At 37.1% G+C, this 22,710-nt stretch overlaps 2 protein-coding genes and 1 pseudogene across 4 annotated transcripts; 2 read left to right on the forward strand and 1 right to left on the reverse strand.

The window, feature by feature from the left end:
* Positions 1-1,413: 1,413 nt before the first annotated feature.
* On the forward strand, positions 1,414-3,512 carry LOC116166808 (annotated as a pseudogene).
* A 4,349-nt stretch (positions 3,513-7,861) lies between these two features.
* On the reverse strand, positions 7,862-22,450 carry LOC116178734 (farnesyl pyrophosphate synthase-like). Of its 3 annotated transcripts, none has more exons than XM_031498319.1 (4): positions 22,416-22,450; positions 11,403-11,709; positions 8,399-8,842; positions 7,862-8,348 (listed from the first exon to the last, which is right to left on the reverse strand). In XM_031498319.1, exons 1-4 carry the CDS (start codon positions 22,433-22,435, stop codon positions 8,013-8,015), a joined length of 1,107 nt encoding a protein of 368 aa, XP_031354179.1. In that variant the 5' UTR covers positions 22,436-22,450; the 3' UTR covers positions 7,862-8,012. The 3 variants fall into 3 exon arrangements, with proteins under 3 accessions (XP_031354179.1, XP_031354193.1, XP_031354187.1); XM_031498333.1 differs by lacking the exon at positions 22,416-22,450 and adding an exon at positions 13,173-13,453; XM_031498327.1 differs by lacking the exon at positions 22,416-22,450 and adding an exon at positions 13,073-13,101.
* LOC116178756 lies at positions 13,759-16,290 on the forward strand. The gene is made up of 2 exons (XM_031498345.1): positions 13,759-15,278; positions 15,360-16,290. The coding sequence occupies exons 1-2, from the start codon at positions 14,818-14,820 to the stop codon at positions 15,568-15,570; spliced, it is 672 nt and encodes a 223-aa protein (XP_031354205.1). The 5' UTR covers positions 13,759-14,817; the 3' UTR covers positions 15,571-16,290.
* Positions 22,451-22,710: the final 260 nt, after the last annotated feature.

Here is a 22,710-nt window from a genome sequence, read left to right on the forward strand (position 1 = left end):
ACACTATCTATACAATTATTATCCCGGCGATTTATACCCAGCGACTATTGCTTTTTTCGGTCTGGTTATTCCGGCAATGTCCACTTTCCTAACGACGTCTGTGTTGATGAAGAACTCCATGTTATGTTTGAGTTAGATATAGAGAAATTAAAATTGAAAATTGAGACTCAAAATTTTTTATTTCTAAAGGCGATCGATTTCAGCGTACCACGTTATCATCCAGCCGAGCGTCGGCTATGAAAAGTACAAAAATATGAATATAACGGTACGGAGACAAGTCATGTTTTTAACATCAATTAAATGAAGTAAGACCTTAAAAACATTAAATAAATAAATTAAAACAGATTAAAACATTACATTAAAATTCATATCACAGCGTGTTAAATTGTGGTTAGGCAACCTAACTACAATTTGTCAGGTTACTCAGGTTTATGGAGCGTTCTGGAATGTGATGTTGATTCTCAATTTTTTCAGCGCCGTGTAGGTGGTACGTAGGGGAGTATTTTGATATAGGACACTTGGGGTCGGAAATCTAAAATAAGGGTGCCAGAGCCAAATTTACCTTCTGGAATTTCGCGCCTGTAGGTAGCCAACCCAACCGGCCGGCGGTGCACACGGAGCGATCTCAGGCGGCGATGTGTGGCTGACACTTGATCAGAATTTTGTTTAAACCCACGAAATCCCGTCTGCAACGACGCGTATCAAGTGAATAAACACTATGGCAATAGTATAATAATAGTTGGCTAGATGTAGGAAGTGCATTGAGAACAACGGTGGCCACGTTGAACACTTGTAAACGTTATTGCTTTTGACTGTCGTTTTCCCTCCTTCCCTCCCATGTCGCTTCCTCGCGCTAACTCGCTCTGCATCGCTCCGCGCGAAACGTCGGTCGGTTGGGTTGCCTACATACAGGCGTGAAATTCCAGAAGATAAATTTGGTTCTGGCGCCCTTATTTTAGATTTCCGACCCCAAGTGTCCTATATCAAAATACTCCCCTAGGCACCCCCTATACGCTCCCAAACGGTGGCAGGTACTATAGGAATCACCCTGTATGTGACGTTAAAATGCTGCTGTTACAAGTTGGATTACCGGTACAGATTTAATTAATAATAGCACCATGATATATTACCTATTATCGAAGAGTTTTTCGTCTTAGTGGATTAAATAGTACTTCAAATTTTCTAAATAATGAAACATTTCTTCAAGGATGTACCAGTTTTCTGAAATATTCTATGAGCGAAAACAAGGGGTAAGGTGTGTTTACGAAGTTTAACAAATGATATTGATTTATTCCTGCCCTCTACTTCATTATACCTACTCGTACTTCATTTTTTACCAAACGCGGTATGTTGTATTTTCTACACTTTTCCCCCCATGTACCTATCGAAGCCGTGTAATTTACAACTTTAGGGATGGGGTAGGCGACATCTGGACGCCATCCCCGAGCGTCTCATACTAACCTGGAGGTTTTTCAGTTTTTTCCTATCTTCTTCTACAGTTTTGGTCCAATTGTTTCCAAATCGTCGTCCGTATCGTCAGAAAGATCTTGTAAACGCGCACAACTCTTGCGCGGCGGAATTTTGTTTTTTTTCCTAGAGGTGAAATGAACCACCTTTTGCACGGTGCGCTTCGAAGAGTAGTCGACTTTGGGCGCTCAAAAGTTTCTTAAAGCTCGAATCGTGGTTTGTCTTTCTCGTGTGGCCAATAGAAGCTCGAGCTATGAGAAGTTCCCCAAAAATTGAGTACTATTTTGTGCCGGGTTTTTAGCGAAATCCACCAAAATGCGAATTGCGAGTGAACGGGATGTCGGAACTGTGTACCGACAAAGAGAATGTGGTAGCCCCCGATAAGATCTTACTGATGGTGAAACTCTAATTGCGGGTGCACGGGACGTCGGAGGTGAGTACCGACAAAGGGAATATGATAACCCCCGACGAGATCTTACTGATGGTGGAGTCAAAACTTCAAACGGGAATTGCGGGTGCATGTGAAGTGGGAAGCGGGTACCGACAAAATGAATGTGGTAGCCTTCGACAAGATCTTATTGATGGCGGAGTCAACACTACTGGCCAATAAAACAGTGATCTGCCACACAAAAATGCCTTCTATCTTACACGAGGACTTTGATAATTTTTTTATATATTTCAGGACCATACCTGCTACTACAAAATATTCCAAAACAACTAACGAATGGATAACAAAAGAGGACGAATTTCTGTCGGTGTTTCCTGACATTGTTAGAGAACTTACGAACAATAGACAATACCCAGATATGGAAGTAAGCTGCAAAAGACTGGCAAAAGTGTTGGAATATAACGTACCCTTGGGAAAAAAATCTAGAGGCCTCACCACAGTAGCATGTTACAAAGCATTAGAAGATCCAGAAAATCTCACAAGTGAGAATATTCGGTTGGCGAATGTAATGGGATGGTGCGTAGAAATGGTAAGTGGGTACCCACATTTACGAACTTTTATAATCAATGTTCTAAGCCGTCATACACTCAAATTTCTTCATTGTCTTTAAGTTAAGAACGAAGAGATACCGGGATTGATTCCCGGTCCTCCCGGATTTTCTTAGGGGTCAGTACCTGGAGTTAATCGCTGGCCTAATAATACACCGCTATAGAGTGTACCTAATGCTTTATCTGTTACGCATTTCTAGGTGCAATTATTTTGTGTGATTGTTGACGATGTAGCAGATTCGTCTACAACACGCCGGGGTTTACCTTGCTGGTATTTAGTCGAGGGAGTGGGAATGACAGCGCTTAATGATGCATGTATGGTTCGAAGCGGAGTATATCTGATACTTAAGAAATATTTTTCCAATCATCATTGCTACATTCCAGTTGTCACGTTATTCATGAACATAATAGTGACATTAAATATGGGTCAAGCCTTAGATCTGTACTGTATGAACGATGGAATACCACAAATTCATTTATTTACCTACTATGGATACATACAATTCATTGACCAAGTACAAAAGTACGTATACTTTCGAGCTACCTATTTTATTGGCAATGCATATGGCAAAAAAGTACGACCCTGAAATGGTCAAACAAGTCTCTACAGTTCTATTAAGCATGGGGCGATACTTTCAAATACAGGTAGGTACGAAGCTTATGATTGTTTTGATACGATTACTCCTAGGATGACTACTTGGATTGTTTTGGTAATCCCTCTGTAATGGGTAAAAATAGTACTGACATTCAAGATGGTAAGTGTTCCTGGCTAGCTGTTGAGGCACTCCAACGTGTGTCCCCAAAACAAAGGGTAACATTTGAACAAAACTATGGCAGAACGAATTCGGAAAGTGTAATGATCATTCGCAACTTATATAAAGAATTGGATAGGTATGCAGTGTGCATTTAGAACGTATGAAGAGGAAAGTTACCAGTTTATTACAACGCGTATTCAAGAAATTCCGCACCGGTTACTGAACAAACTGTTCATTAACCTCTTAAATAGTATTTATAAGAGGAAGTCATAAATTATACATCTAATTTTTTGTTTACCGTTCTTCTAGCATAATAAATTCTGATTCTTTTACTTTATCTTCTTGTATTGAAGTAGTTTGGTTCAGGGACGGCGGGTTTTAATTTTTTGCATGGGAGCAGGGGTCAATTTTCTTGGAGAATAGGGATCATAAATTAGGATTTATGTTATTGAATTTTTAAGTAATGATACACCGGCGTTCCGCAAAAATGGGCGAATGCGGCGATGGGCGTACGATACGCTCGTAGACGTCTGCGTCTCTGTCCAATATCTCTGTCTCTGTACCATATCAGATTAGAATAATGATTGTCAATATAGGTTTAAAAGATGTAATGTAATTTGCAGGGGGGCGGCAATGCACCCTTAAGATTAGTATTTTGACTTGCGCGTTTCTTCTGCACTAAAAATTTTCTATACAGGATGCATATTGTACATATAGATTTCCGTAATAGATAGACAATGGTCAAGGGACTAACTGATTAAATTTTGGTCAGTACACGTCAATCGGAAGTGACCTTGTCGCTCGTTATCAATAATGGTTCAGTTTATTATTATTAATAAAGGGGTCAACGTCACGAATTATCCAGATATTCCCGGACATTTCCATGCTGCGACCCGACTCCGAACAAACCTTTAAAAAACCGGACTTTCCGGATGAAAACCGTATAGGTGTCAGGTGGCATCCCTAGATTTAGGTTACATCTCTTTGAATATAATATATTTCATATTCAAAGGTTACATACAGATAATAACAGCATATATAGCTATATAATACCATAATATAACACAATAGTAAAACAACGCGTTTGAATTTTGGTTAGTTCATATTTGTGATTGCTAGATGGCTCACGAGTCGGAATATTTGTAAAGTGGTGTGCGCCCATAATACAACATTCGGTGCTACCAATTGTCATTGAATCTTCCTTTCAGTAGATGTCGCTGAACCCAGTACAGTTAGCCATATGAAATGTGTTTAACTTCAACAGGGTAATATCTATATTACACTGGCTTACTGTTTCCAAGTGCACGGGTTATACTCTCTTTAATATTTTTGCTTATGGAATATCTGGATTTATTGAAATATCTTTCTAAAAATCTGATACAAGAGAACAGAATACCGAACGATCTTCGAGATCCCATCCATCGTTTTCATAGTACATCTTAAGGGGTTGACTCGGTGATCCCACCAGATCAGCATAGCTTGTAAAACAATTTTCTTGATTCGGCATTAGTTTTATTTCTATTCGAGGTACAAAATTTCATTTTCCCATCTTAACAAAAAAAAATTGGATTGCGCAGATACAAAAGTTGGGGCAAATTTTTTATGTATCTGCGTAGTTTAAGGAATATTTGCTAACACAGAAAACCGGACATTCAATGTACAAACAACAAAAATTATAAAAAACCTTTTCAGGTGTGGGCAGTTTTTGGGCTGTAACTTTTTGGTGCGTTAGTTTACTCAGCTGAAAAACAATGGCGACATTTCTTATATCCTTAAGGATATGTGTACCCATTTTCAAAATGATTGGACGTTTCTACACAAAGTTATCGTGCACACGGGCGACAAACGGACAGACAGACAGCAATACAAAATTATGAACGGTCACGAGGATCGTTAATAAGTAATAACAAAGAATCAACGAACTCGATAACGATAAATAAAGTATGGATACGTGCGCATGCACGATGCAAGTTTAAAAATGTAGTTAATGTAATTACGATGCTAAAGTAAATCGATTACAAATTGTAATCAATAATTAAATACAAATTTTGTAAAGTAGGTACCTAATCAAATACCTACGTAAACACTTTTATGATAAAGTAATTTGTAATCAGTATTCGAATACTGTTTGGAGTAGGTAATCATTCCAGCTCTGCTTGCAAGTATAGTGCTTAATTATGACGATATGAAATAGGAATACGATATGGGAAGAATATTTAAACTCGATTACCGAACATGTTTTGTATTTTCCCGCTTCGATCGTTCCGTGACAATAATTAATGTAGTTTCTAAGATGGGCGTATTGAGCTACTCTCAACTAGGTGGCAGCATGTACCGGTACATCTTTTTACAATCATCAAGAATTGGCGCGAACCGGTTGGCTTACTATTTGTATTATACTATGATAATACTAATAATAATTTGTTATCACTTCTTTTAAATGAAAGACTACATAAAATATACCTATATAAGGATAAATCGGTAGCTCTTTTCAAATACCTTTATTTTGAATGCAAAATAACTAGGTACCTATAGGTATATCTGACTGTTGTGCCGACGTAATTTCATTATTGTTGCCCCGTCTTCGTATTGATTAGTTTCAGCGCCCTCTCATTAACTTCGAAGTATATGTGTTTGGGATTTTAAGACTGGCGTTTTATTTAGTACCTACTTGTAGAGTGTCCTTTCTCCGGGTATTTCCTGCTGAACAATACCAGCCCAGCTCGCGGGGGTTAAAACTGTCAGGGTGTTTCCGTGCGAAGATGTCAATTTAATTGGGCGGCATGTGGTATGTATTGATTGTAACGACCATCTAGAGAATGGGACAATGAGATAAACATCCCAACAACGGGAATTCCCCAAAACATTTTTCCAGCCAGGGGAGACCATCTTTACTTCTGCGTATTATAAAGCATATAAGTAGTTAAATACCTACCTACCTCTTCAAGGGATAACTTTTGCGTTGTAATTGTTAACGTAACTTGGTCAGTAAGTTATGCCGCGAATGTTGTTGGAGACCAAGACCACCACTTCCTTCTGAAGGGGTTGGCCAATTAAATACTGTACGTGGTAGAGAAGCAGATTAAGAGTACCGGACGTAATAATAGCGTCATATGAGGGCAGCTGCGAACTCGCGCACCTTTCGAGATATGAAGAATGGTAAGCGACCTAGAAAAGTATCGTAAGAAGGTTCGCAGGCTCTTTAAGAGTGTCCTGCGAACTAATCTACCTGCGGATGTCAAAACGAGGATTATAGAGGACCTGGGGTATTATAGACGGTCTGCCACCGTCACTAGACCAGCAGTGTGTAGTTTTGTCTGCATTGCTGTAGCGCCTGGTGCCCAACGAGCTCCTCTGCACTCTGAACAAGGACGGTGCGTATACACAGGGATACACGGATGATTTCGCGATCGTCATGAGTGGAAAGTTTCCAAACACCTTAAAAGAGCTTTTGCAGAAAGCTATTGGACAGGCGGTGCAGCAGCCATGGTCTTTCCGTTAACTCGGTAAAGATCAAGGTTGTGCCGTTCATGAATAGAAGGAGAGCGAACTGATGGTCTGTGGAGCGAACCTTGATAGGCCTCGAGGCAACCAGTGCTTAACTTCCACGCTAATAAGACAGACTACTGAAGACTTTTTCAAAACATAAGATGTTTGAAGTCCTTTTTATTTTTTAACGTTCAATTTGTAGGTACATATTATGTATTTAGTTTAATAAAATGTGAATGCGGTTTTAAATCACTTAAACAATACATACTGTAGTTTTCTTAACGCCCAACTCCTACCTGTTTTTCTGTTAATGTTCCGTATAATTAGAGTTTTTCACAGCGCGAGATAGCTTCAGTCCCATTCAACTCGAATTACCGGGACTCTACTGTATACACATTTAAAGCATATTTAATGCACTTCGGAGTAATAAAATACATTTAAGATTATTGTTAATTATACCTATTAGTTTGTCGCTTTATAAGTGACAGAATGGTGCATAGAGGAACTGCAACGTGGGTTCGAATCCCCCGAGCGCGCTCTTTTTTCTTCTAAAATATATCGTTAGAAAAAGAAGGAAGCGAAGGATTGAAAGAAGTGTCATCTTTACACCGTTGAAGAGCGAGAAAAGGCCATGAATGTGAATGTTGATTGCGTACGGCGCAAGTCCACCGCTAAACATGCTGCAATTTATCTTCTATACATTTTTCCGTATCTTTTACAGTTTGTTTCAAGTTTTGTGATATTGCCAGTGATCATGACTTTCCTACAAAAACTACATAAGACTCCACAGAGCCTGTATAGTTTCACTTTCTTTTGTCTTGCATTGACCATAACTGGACTCACTTTGTGCTAATACTAGATAGTTCATCTACCTCTGCTTATTACACACAGTGCTTCCAAGTATGTGCTTATTCGTCGATTCACAAATTTTCACTTTTTGATAGAAGAAACTCAAAAATGTCAAAACAAATTACAAGATTCTTCTTATTAATTGGAGCAATAGTGAATTTTTAGATTATCAAATAGGCCTACTTGATTAAAATGTAATTTTTTTTATTTAAACAAAAGAAAGTTATTATACATTACCTGTGACCTCAATCTTAGATTTCATTTTGGTCTCGATACTTTTTGTTTAACAGAAAGACAGATCTTCATACTATTTATATATCTTATATTACAAGAGATATAAACAAAATCGTACACTAAGTTACACACACACACACACACAACTTATAATCTACCTACATAAAATCCTATAATTATATTACATGTACACATAGATCTACTGCACAAAAATATGAAAGCTTACGAGTCTCTTCTATAAAAACTATCTAAGAATTTAAAGAACAGTTTGTGAGGTAAACCTTGTGAAGTTTGCTGAATATGTGTCCTAATAAGATTGTAGTTTTCTTCTTCATAAATTGCAAAGGTATTAGGAAGACCAAGATCTTCATATAACCCACGGATTATAGCCACACTTTCTGGATTTGGTTTACCATAATTTTGTTCAAAGATTTTTCTTTGGTCGGCCGAAGCACGTTGAAGGGCCAGTACTGCCAACCATGAACATTTACCATCTTGAATATCAGTCCCTTTTTTACCCATTACGGAGGAATCCCCAAAGCAATCCAAAAAGTCATCCTACAAAATTGACACATTGAATAACAGAAAAAGGTACTTAAGGCTCTCACCTGTACTTGGAAGTAGTGACCCATTTCTAATAGAATTGTTGTAGCTTGCCTGTGCAATTCCGCATCATATTTTCCAGCTAAATACATAGCCAGCGCTACTGGCAATTGAAAGGAATAAAATGCAGTTTTGTACTTGACTATGGAATTATATCTGTTCATAGTAAACGTTTCAAACGCAGGTTTGCCATTTTTCATACAAAGTACATCTAGAGTTTGTCCCATTGTTGTTTTCATCACTGTTTCATGGAATAACTCCATGGCCGGAACGTAGCAGTGATGATTGAAGAAATATTTTTTAAGTAGCATATATAATCCATTTTCAATTAATAACGCGTCGTTTATGGCTTGCATTCCCACGCCTTCCACTAAGTACCAACAGGGTGAGCCTCTGCGTGTTTCAGAGCTGTCCATGATGTCATCATTGATCAGGAAGGATGAATGCAACTAGGAAACAAATAAAACATAATTGCAAAAGATTTGCATGAACAGTCAACGAGAATTTTAATCCTGGCGCTTTTTACATGAATCCTGTGGAACTCATTTAAAAAATCCCAAACTTTCTTCTATGAGAAAATATTGAAAATACACTTCTGTTCTATTTAAAGAATCTGATTTAGACAACATATTTTCTAGTTAAATCAAAATTTTCACGTCATTATTTTAAGTCCAAATACGCCTAAAACAGACTGTTTTTTAATTCGAAATTTGTATCAAATCAAAATAAATTGTTTTTTTGTAATCCAAACGAGACAGATAAATTATTTTCAGGATTAGTCTTAAGATCTATGCTTTACTTAATCCGTTTTATTATGAGTGCTGAGAAATTGCCAAAAGTCTCAGATTTGGAAATGCAAACTCCTGTGTCCAAATTGACTAGTTTTTTTAGAAAGTGGAATGCAAAGCGGAAATTTTCTCATTTGGATAAGTTATATTGACTTCCAATCCAAGTAAAAAGCTTTTCAGTTTCTTCAGCTAAGGTGGACTTTGATTTTAAATTACTCTTTCACAAAAGAAATAATTTGTTAATTATGACGTTTGATGTACTGACAAACAAAAAAGTTAAAGCTTTACGTTATAAATTTATGCGAGTTGGGTATGTTGCATCATATACCCATATTTTGAAATTATTAAGTAATGCTGACTTCTCATGACATAATTACAACAATTCATGAAATAAAGTTTTTAAGGAAAACACGCTCGCTGTATAGGTATAGGTATACATTTAGATATCTGTACATGTGGATAAGATTGACTCACAATATTTAATCTGGTGAGAGTATGTAAATTTGAGATTATTCACTGTCTAATTTAAATAAACTATTTTCGTTTCAAAACTACCCACCTTATATAATAAGGTAATTTGCATATAAACAATAACAGACAGATTCAGATAGCAAGGAGGACGTTTGATAGCACACTGAGTGGCATATTATAAGGGCCATAAACACCAAATTTCCATTATCTAGTCGAGAAGTAAATAAAAAAACAAAAGCATTATAACATTAATTACTCTTACTCCTTGGACTTCTTACTTGTTTGCGATCAATACCTACACACAGTTAAATTTTATTGGTATTTCAATTGTACTCGACAAAAAAAGCTAAAAAACATTTCAACAACCAACAGCTACAAAAATAAAATCGTGAGCGAAAATGCAGCGAAACATGATATAGACATATACGGAAAAATAGATTAGATAATAAATATAGTTTATTTACCCATAAAAAAGCATATTAACATTTTGTCCAATACTTTAGCTATAATCCGACATCAAATAAGGAATCCTGAACTGTCTAAACTGTCGCACAGATAGCTTTTTACAGCTTTATGAACTGAAAAGATTATGAATGAATGAAAAAATCATTAAATTTATTGAAAAATTGGCAATGTCCACAAATCGCTGCGCATTTTAGTCTGATTTCCGACATCCACAAGATAAGATACATCCTTTTTTACAATTGCAGAATAGTAATGAGAGCACTGAATTTGGAACGGGACCCTTCAGTGTCAGATACTCCAGAAGTATATTTTTCACTCAATTCTTCCCTTTTATGGTTTCATGAAAAACATTTTATTGTCTTGCGGGGCCAATGCAGTTAGTAGAACAAGGAGATCCTGCGGCAACAATGACAAAACTTGCAGACAGAGATATTTCCATTCCGGTCTTGACGATAAGTGCTTGTGTAGTCATAAAAAAACGGCCTCCTTCCTACAATTACAAAACGGGGCCTAAACGCGTTCTGACGTATTCAACAACAGATTGCACCTAAAGTATTGGAGATACAAAAAAATGCGAATACTATATTTTATAGGGAATTTAGTAAACTATATTCTTTATCTAAACTATTTCTTCGTATCAGTAATTGTTACCGAGATATGGACAAAACACTGAAAAATTGTACAGTTTTTCCAAGATGGCTGCCTAAGCGCAACAGATTTTGACAGGGACTTTTAGTTAGTACGTTCAATAGAAAGTCCCAATAAACGTGTATACCAAAATTCAGATCTTTACCGATTAATGTTTTTATTTGTCCAAAATTGCGCTAATTTCACTGGACTATAGGGCATTTCTCGTGTAGATTACCTACTGATAACACGTAAGGTGAGCGAAAAAAGATCGTTGAAAAATGTCTGTGTGCAGATGTATTTCACATATGGTATATTAAGATATAACACGATACGAAGTCCCATATACAATTTTCAGTACGGGAATTTTTTGACACTCGACTCGAATTCAGAAACACGACTTTCGTTAGACGAGACAGAAGGGCTGACAGAAATATCACAAACGGGGAATTTCTTTCGAAAATTCCACTAAAAACGGGGGTTTGATCAGTATTAAAAAGTTAAACTTGGATTTGCACAGAAAGAACAAATGTTTAAGTGTTGAGTGTCAAAAATTCCCCTACTCAAGATATGCGATTTTTCGTATCTTGTTCCAATTGCGCCATTTCAGAATGAGGATTTCTCATTTAAACAATTCGCAAGCGTTTTAATTACTTACCAATTCCACACACCATCCCAATATTTGTGCGAGACGAACATTTTCATTGGTGAGATCTTCGGGAGTTGCTATTAATTTATAGGATGCCACCGTGCTAAGACCTCTGGTTTTCTTCCCGAGCGGTACGTTGTATTGCAAAACCTTTGCAAATCTTTTCGTAACTAGGGGTATGTCTGGATACTCTTCATCGTCCGTAAGGTCCCTGACCAAATCGGGAAATACTGCCATAAAATCTCTACTTTCCTCCTTAGTTACCCAAGTAATGGTCGATTTGGGTGCGATTGTGGCATTTACAGTGGATAATGCTCTGTAACAAAATAAAATGCGGTTAATGCAAAGTTTGTGCAAAATTCAGCAAGTCCTTGTGATTAAACGTTTTGTTTTGATATATATTCCATTTCACTTATTACCGATTTAAAACAAGAACGTACGTTTCGTACCCCCACGGCAATTTTTGGACTACCATGTGATAATCCACATAAAAAAGTAGCAGTATATAGTGCGTTTGAAATTCTCCCAAAGAAAATTGACGCACCTTTGTCTCCAAATATAGACATGAACTCAGACCAGAAACGTATCACTACGAAAGGCTATGGCTACAATATTAGAAATCATTCTAATTCTCTACAGGTTGATCAAATCAAAACGCATTTAATAAAAACTCAAACTTCGTATGTCCTAAATGCGGATAACAAAATTTTGACCACATTGACAGCATCACATATACGATTTACGGTGATGAAGTAGGATAGTGTAGCGGCTTTCTAAACAAAAATTTATAGGAAAATTACTTCAACCAGTAAAGTAAATGAGGAATTTTTAGCGGGTTCGAGTCATCTGTTCCTCTCAATATGCAAGCATACGGCATGTGTTGTGTATAATTCGATTTTGCATAATGACGTACGAGTAGGAAGTCAGGAAGAATGTTGAGGTGGCGCAAGTTTGAACTTCATTTTTAAATGATCAATTAACAAACTACAAAGCAGTTTGTCTGCGATCGATTCCCGGAGCGATTCGTGTTTTTGACCTTAATTCAATCAAATCACACTGGTACTTATTTTGACGTAGACGACAGGATAGTAACGTAGACGACAGGATAGCAACGTCTAAAAGTTCAATTATCTCGACAAGGACAATGGAAAATTTACTACAAATTACTCAAGTGGATTGTACCTATTAAATTAGTTTAATTTCCTTTTCATTTGGGGCCAATTATATTCCAATGGACCCAGAACGGAATAGGGAAAACCGAACGGGGGACGATTGAGTAGCAGAAAAATACTTCAACGTCTATTTTCGAAAATATATCGTTGTAGGTAGACTTTAAATCTAGATTGTGGCGGAGGCGATTTACTGCCAAATACTGCATCTGATGAATTCGGTTTCACTTCTATTAGTGTCTAATATCTATGACCAGAGAAACAATTCTGGTTTTCGTGATCTCGAAAAATCCTACTCGTCGATTGGTGCGTTGTTTTGCATTAAAATCTTATCTCCAGGGTGTCTCCTGTGGAACGTGTGACATTGGCGTTAATTTATTTAGATGGAACGCCCTGCAGCACTCGGCCCTGCATATTGTCGCATATTTAGTTTGAATATTTGTCGTACACCTAAATTCGACGCCTTTTCAAATCTGGCGAAATATAGACTACTGAAAATGAAACACCTACCTATATCTACACATTGCATACTGCAACTCATATTAAATCTGTTGTCCATTTATTTCAAGACATTTCTGAAATCGGAAAACAATTGTATACTTTAAATCACCTGTATTTCCTGTCGTATGTTTCATTAGCATAAGCAATATGCCACTTCAAAAATCGTCCACATTAACCGCGTGGTGTGTTAGACGAAAAGTATTCAGAACCGATCGTAAAATTGTAAATTAACACATTCTACTGGGCGTTGCACTACAAAAATTAATCTCTACGTCATATTTCGCACTTGAAACACCCTGTGTACAAAATTGTTAATGCAAAAAAAATGCGTAAGTGTCTGACGATTTTTCCGGAGCCATAGAACCGTTTGTTTTTTTCGTGATGATAAACGTGTCGTGTGCAAGTTAACAAAAAAACTATGAATGCTTCTAAGTGTTCGTGCCTTTGTTGTTAGTACAATACGTAGGTAAGATACACGATATAATCAGTATAAAATTGGAAATACTTTCACTAAGCAATTTAAATGATACAACACGATCTCGAAATATAGGTAGAGCTTAATGAATATGTATTGTCAGGTGTTTGTCATAATTTTCTTCCACGTGCCACTTTGTTTATCTTCTTTTGGACATAATAGATTATGCAAAGCTTTGTTTACTTGTACCAGTTAATAACAGTAGTATTTTTCAGCTTCTATGCGATGTTTCACAATAAACTTAAATGGATGTCAACTAATTCCGGTTGAGGCAACAAAATATGGATCACGGTCAAGAATATTACGAATTCGAGTATTTGAGTTTAAAATTCATTTTTTAAATAAAGAAAAACATTGCCAATTATAGTACAAAATATTCAAGCTTAAGCTTGGATGATACGTTATGATCGAGGTTATGATGCATCTCAACTATACCTAAATTGAAACGATTGTAGTCGATTCCGGAATATCCATATTTGCCTTCGGAATATTAGAGACCATAATACTCTTAATCCGGTCCTGGATTCAATGAAGTTTATTTCAAAGAATTTTATTTTGCATTTTTTTGAAAATTGGAGAAACAACGCCATATGTAGTTTATTTTCCTACCCGAGAGGATTTCGGTATGTAGTAAGGTAAAAGCACCTAAAATGGACCACGCACCAAAAATGAGTCACTGAAAATAATGCCTTAAAAACAAGAATTCCCGACATTGAGGGGAAGTGGTATATAAACAATGAGTAAGCCTATTCATTACAGAAGTACCTGAAAAGGGTCGCGTTATGATCGTGTTGCTGTATTTTAAACAATGAAAGCATTTATGTAGTGTCGTTGTACTTCTCAGTGTTCAGTAGTTTTTTTAAACGTTCATGCTAAGGAGGTAAGTTAATTCGTCATTTTTATTTTACTTTCGTATTTCTTATTTTTCACCAGAATGAGACCTTATACTAACTTAGAGAGCTTTCTTTAAGTCATGTTATATAAATCTATTTAAAAAAAACGAAATATCAATTAATTTTAGGGGGGTTCATTTTAGGAACATTAAAATGTCCAGGGCGCCTATATTGGGCCACGTGGCCCAATATAGGAGCATGCGCCAAAATCGTGCTTAAGGTTGAAATATGCATGGCATGAAATACTAATTCGATCCCATTCCCATTCCATACCACGAGCGACCCTCCTTCGGAAATCAAAGGGAGGAATATTAGCTACCAAAACAGGACCATCCACAGTTTTATGTGAGGAACACGAAAGAATAATCGTGTTTTGGATTAAAACCATGGCTAAAGCAGGATTTCCTGTATCTAAAGAAACCTTGCTTTACAGCGTAGAAAAGCTGGCAAGTGAGGTTGGAGTGACATTTGCAGAAGGGAAGACAAGACCAGGAAGAAAATGGTATGAGTGTTTTCGAAAACGTCATCCGCAAATAAGTGACCGAACTAGTCAAAATTTGACGTCACGAAGAAGAGATGTCCAACAAGAAGATCTTGATAGGTGGTTTAACGAAGTGGAATCTTATGTCAAAGAAAACCAACTTCAAGCAGCATTCGAAGACCCTGCACGCATTTTTAATACGGACGAAACTGCGTTTTTTTTAAATCCAAAACCTGGAAAAGTATTGGCCGAAAAGGGAATTAAGAATGTTTATACAGCCGCTGGTGCTGATGAAAAAGAAAATTTGACGGTTTTGATTACTGCAAATGCTGCAGGTCAGCTTGCACCACCGATGATTGTGTATAGGTACGTATTTATTATTCTTTTTTGATTCATATCCACAGTTCTTCTAAGTACTTGCATTTGCCAGTAGTGGAAACTTTACAGGTACGCAAGAATTCCCGCCAACATAGCTCATTCGGTACCACCTGGATGGGCAATGGGAAGGTCAGAAAATGGCTGGATGACGCAAGAAACGTTTTACGAATATATGGCGATTATATTCGAACCGTGGTTAACATTGACCAATATAGCCAGACCAGTGGTTTTTTTCATGGATGGTCACACGTCACATATGTCTCTACCCGTCACCATTTAAAAGGGCGTTTTTATGGCCGGTTCAAACAGCTGGCCCAAAAAAGAGAGCGAAGGAAAAAATTCCCGCTGTGTGTACGTCTCCAAGTATGCTCACTTACTATAAGAAGAAAGAGGAATTAAAGAAAAAAAAAGAAGAAGAAAAAGAAGAAAGAAAAATGAAACGAGAAGAAAAGAAAAGAACCACAGAAGAAAAAAAAAGGAATGCAGCAGAAAAAAAGAAAAAACGATTACACGATGAATCAGAATCAACTGCTAGTGATTTGGAACCACCACTACAGGAGTCATCCGATTCACCATGGGAAGTAGAAACTGATGGAAGTGAAGACATAGAATCTGCCGTACAAACGAAGGAAGTTAAAACAGGGAACTACGTTTTGGTAGAATTCATGGGTGGTAAAAGAAAGTCTACAAAATACACGTATTTGTGTATAGTTCAAGAACATGGTACTGAAGGGATTAAAGTACAAGGACTAAAATCAGTAGATACAGAAAAGATGAAGTTTGTTATAGTTGAGAATGACATTTCTTTCATTTCCATTAATCAAGTCCTAGGTGTAGTCAGCCAACCCGAAGTTGCAATGGTTGATAGAAGATTGACGTATGTTTTCAAAAAAAAAGTTGCCGTCAATGAAATGTAATATTTTATATTTTTTTTGTATTATAATACTTTTTTCATGACTGTTTTTTGTAAAATCTACCATTTATTAAAATACTAATTTAATATTCTCATGAGTTCGTAACATTTCTTGTCTAAATCCAGGTTTAAATAGTATATAGTCATTCCAATGTTGGCTCAATTTTGGGGGGTCCATTATTAGATCTACACATATAAGGGGTGTTCATTATTGGTACATGCTCCCGAGAATGTTTGGAATTATCTAATGTACTTTAGAAGGTGCATGTTAACGTTACATCCATTGATTATTGTAGACAAAAGTTGATAGTAGTAGAATCCGGCTTGCCGTCATTGTCATTGTCCTACTTCGAGAGAAATATGAGTTAACGTCCTTAAGCGACCCATTATTGGTGCATTTACCTTAAGTTTTCCGCACCTGCAATGCAACTGAACTTTGGTATCTAAAATCTATTGCTTTAACAATATCATTGGCAAAATGCCAAACTTTTACGGGCTCGACGACCGATAACAAAAAATGATATCAAGATTTAGTACCCAAAATCTCAATAGGTACGTAGGTACACAAATGACTTGCACAAATAATTAGTCAAACTTACGGTCTCAATGAAAAAAAAAGATTACTAGGCCATGAGTCGCGGAGATAGCCACCAAAAATCCATATACGCACAGCAATTTTGTTGAGATAGTCATGCCTCGATGGTCAAGGTTTCTTCGCACCGTTTCACAATTTATACTAATGCACTTTATGCAGTGAATTTTCTGGAATAGGACATTGGCAACTTTTGTAATAGAAACAATTTTCCTCGCAATTTTCCCATCTTTGAGGTAGCTCAGTTCAAATACTTTGCTCCAATAAACATTAACTATAAATAACCGATAAAAGATAAGGAACAAATTGAACTTACTCTAAGCAAGTAGGTATGTCGACACTTTTGGGTGCCTTCTGACCTTTGTAGAACTAATCGGACAATTTCTCCTGATGCGAAATGCTTTTTGCGATATTAATATCGGTATGCAGGGCGTAAACATACATGGTGCAAATAGTACCGGAAGTTCGTTGTCCTGTTAAAATACCTATACATTATAAACTAAAATATGTTCACGCCGGTAACGAATCATTTTTGCACCAATGCTATTATTGACAAATTGTAGTTCTATTATATCAGCAACGCTATGGCTGATTATATGATGAAAATGTGTGCACGTACCATAAATGCTTGCGCTTATTAGCACAGATAATTTTAATTAGTTTATAATTGTTGCGATTTTATTTGGATTTGCTCTGATTACACTATGTGATTAAGGGCCAATTGTACCCTCAAAATTAAGTATTCCTTAAAGTTAAGCATAACTTAAATACCATAGCAACGATTGTCTTAATAATCGTTGCCATAGATTTTAAGTTCAACTTAACTTTAAGCAAGGCTTAATTTTGTTGGTGCAACTGGGGCTAAGTTGACGAAATGCGTGTAATGAACAAAGTAATATAAATGTATAATCTGAGGTATAATCCTTTTACCAAATAGATAAAGATAAGTGTCGTAAGTTTGAGTAAATCTATCGGAGAGCACCACAAATTTAAAACAAATTTCGTTTTAGCCAGATTTTGTATTCCTGTCCCTTTTTTGTTACCACTACCCTCTACGTTCTTTCGTGTATATAGACATTTCCCCGTATACCACATACATCTTCAGGGTGTAACATATAAGTATGTAAAACAAATTAGGTAGTAGGGGTGATCAAGACAAGCATTTTTTCCAAATAAACCGAGGTCCGATGTGTTTCGTTTGGGATCCACCCCCAAAAAAGTGGTGAAATTTGCATTTCATCTTTAATTTTTTTCTTAGTTAGAAAGACTGGTGGCACGTCGAATAGGTATTCGCGAGGGTTTTCGGGTATGCCCCTTCCAATTTTACAAAAGAATTTTTTTAATTCCTACCACGAAAGGGCGCGGAATTAAAGTGAAACTAATGCCGAATCGAGTGCCGAATCAAAAAATTTGTTAAGATATTGTCGTCTTGCAGACGTTATTAGCGGCAGAGCAAAGCGATGCCAGCTCTGTAGGGGAGTCGATGGGGTCCGTCTGTCCGTGAACACGATAATTACCAAACACTTGGACCGATTCAGCTCAAACTTTGCGTATTTGACATATGTACGATCTACCACATGTAAGAGCCTATTAAAAACGGATCAAATCCAAAGCCCCAATCGGGTCACATCGAGGTGCTCTGCCGCTTTTTTAGATCTGCTTTAGGGGTTTATTTCCGTCTAAACACCAAAAATAATGACGGGACACTGTATATGATAATATTTCAATTTATTAAGTGTAAATCTGAAAGACTAATTTTACGAATAAGCACAAAGTTTATTTTACTTGAAAATGTGTCTTGGTATTATTGTTCCTTTTATAGAATTGTTTGTAATTGCGTATTATTTTTTTGTTTAAAGTTTATGCCTTTTGTAATTGTTTATTTGGATTTGTGTATTTAACGGCATTTAGAACGCGAAAATGCGTGTTTAAATGTTGGCACAGAGGGAGCGTCTCAGGATACCCCTCAAACTATGTTGCAGGCAACCGAGCCTCAGCACACCAAACCACGAAAACGCATATCCGCTAAACAGAAGAGGTAGAAGCCATCTCTCGTGGACCAACCCGGACTCAGAACCAGGCTCTTACAGTTAACTCTAGGCAGGCGGGTAAACGGGTAGGCGAAAAGAAAAAGAGGCACCGGTCGGATTACTCAATATCGACCCAACCGCCGACAAAGAAGAGCAGACAACAGCCCTAACCAAAGGTGCGTGTATAAGGTTGAAACACGCAATCGTAGCTACAAGCAAGCTGCTGAGAGGCAGATCAACGTAACTAATAACCCTCTGGGCAGACTTACGCTTAAGCAGGTGGATATGGAACAAAAACACCTGGCCAAAGTTCTTGACCAGCATCTGTTTGCCCTAAAAGGCGCTACACTAGCACTCACGTTCAAGAGTTAGAGGCACTCGGGCGAGATTCTTAGAATATCGTGGTGGAAGGAAGTGGTTGGCAACCATCCACAATTGCGGGAGGCTGTACACCTAAAAGTAGTGCCGGAAGACCGCCTCCTTAGGCTCTGCAAGGCTGCCATTTGGGTGCCAGGGCAACTTGACCACCTGGCGAGGGTCAAGCAGCGCCTGTAACCTGAGGGGTCAGTAAAGCATAGCCACACAGGCTGCTAAGGCAACGTGTGGTCAGTGCTTGCCCAGAGTCAGCAACTCACCCGGGTCGATTTCGAACTAGGATGAGCTTGTGGATATTGAGACGCTGCTGGAGTCTGATTCTAGTAATGTTTCAGACTCGTACAATTCTAATGCCATCGACCCGCATGTAAACGGTCAGATTAGAATTAAGCTTGAGTACTACATAATTTCGGACTCTTAAATCCCAACGCCAAATCCGTATCTGATCGGAGATGGATAGATGCACTGAGATTAAAACGGGAGCGGGAGCACTCCTTATCCATCAACCAGACATTAACGGAGCTAATTCTCATCACAGGCTCCCAGGCTGACGGACAAAAATTTGAAAAATGTGATACATTGTCTACAAGGATGTCTATCATGGGGATCTCCGAAATCATAGAAGATACGACGATGGTCAAATTAAAAAAAAAATGTACAATTTAAAAAGTTATGCTTTAAAGCAGACCGAGAAGAAAACCAGAAAATTTCGATTACTTTCGAAGATATGCCAGCAAAACCGAAATTTGTCGATTTCAACAGAACGGTGCCGCGGACAATTCCCCAATCGTGCGAGAATACCTATCGAGCATATTCTCCATTTTCCAGCAAATTTGTCCGATAGGTATTCTCATTGTGCATTTTAAAAACACCAACTGTGGCTAGACCTTAGAAAAGGTGGTGCAACATTTGTCGGACTACGCCACTAGATTCTACGTAAAAACAACTAAAATAGGCAGTTTTTCTATTTTTTCGATCGTACATGGGTAGTAAGAGTAATGGTGGTAAGAGGCCTACCTACACTGCAATCTCAACCAAAATAGCACACCACGGTACCTAGGTACATGTTAATAAACAATATGTAAAATTTTAATTTTTTATAATTCGAAATAATTTGAATTTTTCCTTCACGCCAAGAATTGCAGTATTTTTTGAAATTTAAAAAAAAATGTAGATACCGAATTTCTGCAGGAGCAGAATTCCCGTTCACGGATGGACCATTTTTGGGTGGGGATTTTTGAAAAAATAAAATAAGCAAATTGCAGAGAATCAAAGGGTACCTATACTCGTAAAAGACTTTAGTTCTAACCTTATATGTGATATGCGTTACGGTTTCTGAGAAAATACAGACTTCTGGGATTTTTACATGAACCCGAGCATGAACCAAATAATTTTTTTGACACATTTGTTACAACCTGTACTCGAACCTGTATGTAAAAATTATATGCGAGTGTTCCTTACAGCTAAATTGCCCATTCGGTTGTCAGCAAACCTTATGATGAATTGTTACTAAAATAGAACCAGTATTGATTGGATAGCAACAGTTCCAATTCTCAATGCAATTCATTCGCCCAATTGGCAAACGTACTGAAACATGTACAACAGAGCAAACAATCAATGAAACAATGCTAATAAGGATTGATTGATTCAATTTTAAAGGGAACTTGAACGACTTCATCGGCCTTCATTTACACTGATGGCTGATGAGGAAGTGCAATCGGCAAAAATGGACTGTTTATATACTTCATTCACTGATGCGGCTAACTGTTTTCAATTCTGCATAAGAAAGCGTTTGAAAATTAAAATGCTTATTTAGTCAACATTATCCATTGTAAAGCCAGGCTTGTTTGCGCAAATGAACTATGACCCTACCGTTATCCACGCGGTCATCAAAAGTGGGGACAGTCATTATTCTTCGCGTAGGGCAATCGTGTCAATGAAAAACAACTATTGACAAAATAAAGTTACTTAAAGCACATACATTTTTAATTTTTAACTACGCCATCAGTAGTAGAAGTTCAACATCCCCATCCTTTGCCACTGGGAAAAATGGCTGAAATTATGAATGTGGCAAAACTAAAAATTGTGCAGTCTTCTAATATACAGGATGATAAATCTGAGAACCTATTCGAAACTTTCCCACGCCAATCTTAATAAACACTCGCATTTGTGGTTTTATAGTAACGAAACTTCTAATGTACATGTGCTGATCGTTTTATTATCCAAGATTCACCATTAAGGTGGCGTTTTGAAAAATTGGAAATTTGTTTCCAATAAGTTGTTAAAAAAACTCCCATATAAAATATATGTCTTTCATTTTTATCACACACTGATAATAATTTGTTATCAACCTTAACTTCATTCACAAGCTTCAACCCTTTTGGTCGTTAACACAAGTTTATTTTTTTTTACCTCGAAACAAAGTTATTGAGGAAATCGCAAGGCAACCTTTGCACTTTTGTAAACGCCACCTTAACTGCTGCACAGTGCCAAAATAATCATATCGAATTGGCCTCCCTTTATATTATCTCCACAGCATCAATTAGCGCGCTTGACATCAAAACAACATTTGGAAATGTTTTCTATATACGAGTATGTACATGAACTTGAGATGATAAACACGCAACGCAATCAATTTTGCTAAACGAGAGTATAATCACTTTTTCAACGATTTATGACACTATAGAGTTATGATCGAAGATAAAACAAATCACAAACTTCCTTAATAACAATTTCATTTTTATAGCTTTAAAACTATTATACTACGTAGGTATTTACTGTATGTAGGTTCTTTCCGTAAAACAATCCCCAGAAGTTAAATTGGGTTACCAAAATAATCCGAAAATAATACAATTAGTTGGAACAATGAACTGTAATAACAGCGCAAAAAAAAAACAAAAGATAATCTATCTATATAAATAAATGTGAATCGCCGAATTGTATGTATGTACGTCCCATCACTTCAGAACGACTGCACTAAATTAGATAATTCTTTGTTTGTTGTGTTTGTTATTATCGGGACAAGGTTTGAATAAAAAATAATTGCCAAAAAATTGTTCCGAAACACGTAAAACAACAATTCTTCTCTTTTCCGCCATTATAAATCGTAAAATAACTAATAGATGGCGCCAAATCGACATCTACTACGGCCCTAGAAAAATTCATACCGTCCACTTCATTGGAGAGGCGAAAAATTAGTGATCAAGCGAACTTACCTTAAGTGAAGTTCGATCATAATTATATGAAGTGTCCAATCCGAAGATATCACTTAGATTATACACCATGTAGTACACCCATGTAGTACTGTTGCGCACTATGTTTAAAGATTAATATTTGAATTTCCCGCTACCCGCGTCTATCTTACTCGACCCACGCCCCTCTACGCTCATTCTTTAGAGATAAAAAGGAGAGGGCCGAATTATTGGCAAGGGGAAAAGACAAAGAGGGAGGGAGGGGAGTGATATCTTCGGATTGGACACTTCATATAATTATGATAGAACTTCACTTAAG

This window comes from Photinus pyralis, unplaced genomic scaffold, assembly GCF_008802855.1.
Source record: "Photinus pyralis isolate 1611_PpyrPB1 unplaced genomic scaffold, Ppyr1.3 Ppyr1.4_LG1, whole genome shotgun sequence".
Taxonomy (NCBI): Eukaryota; Metazoa; Arthropoda; class Insecta; order Coleoptera; family Lampyridae; genus Photinus; species Photinus pyralis.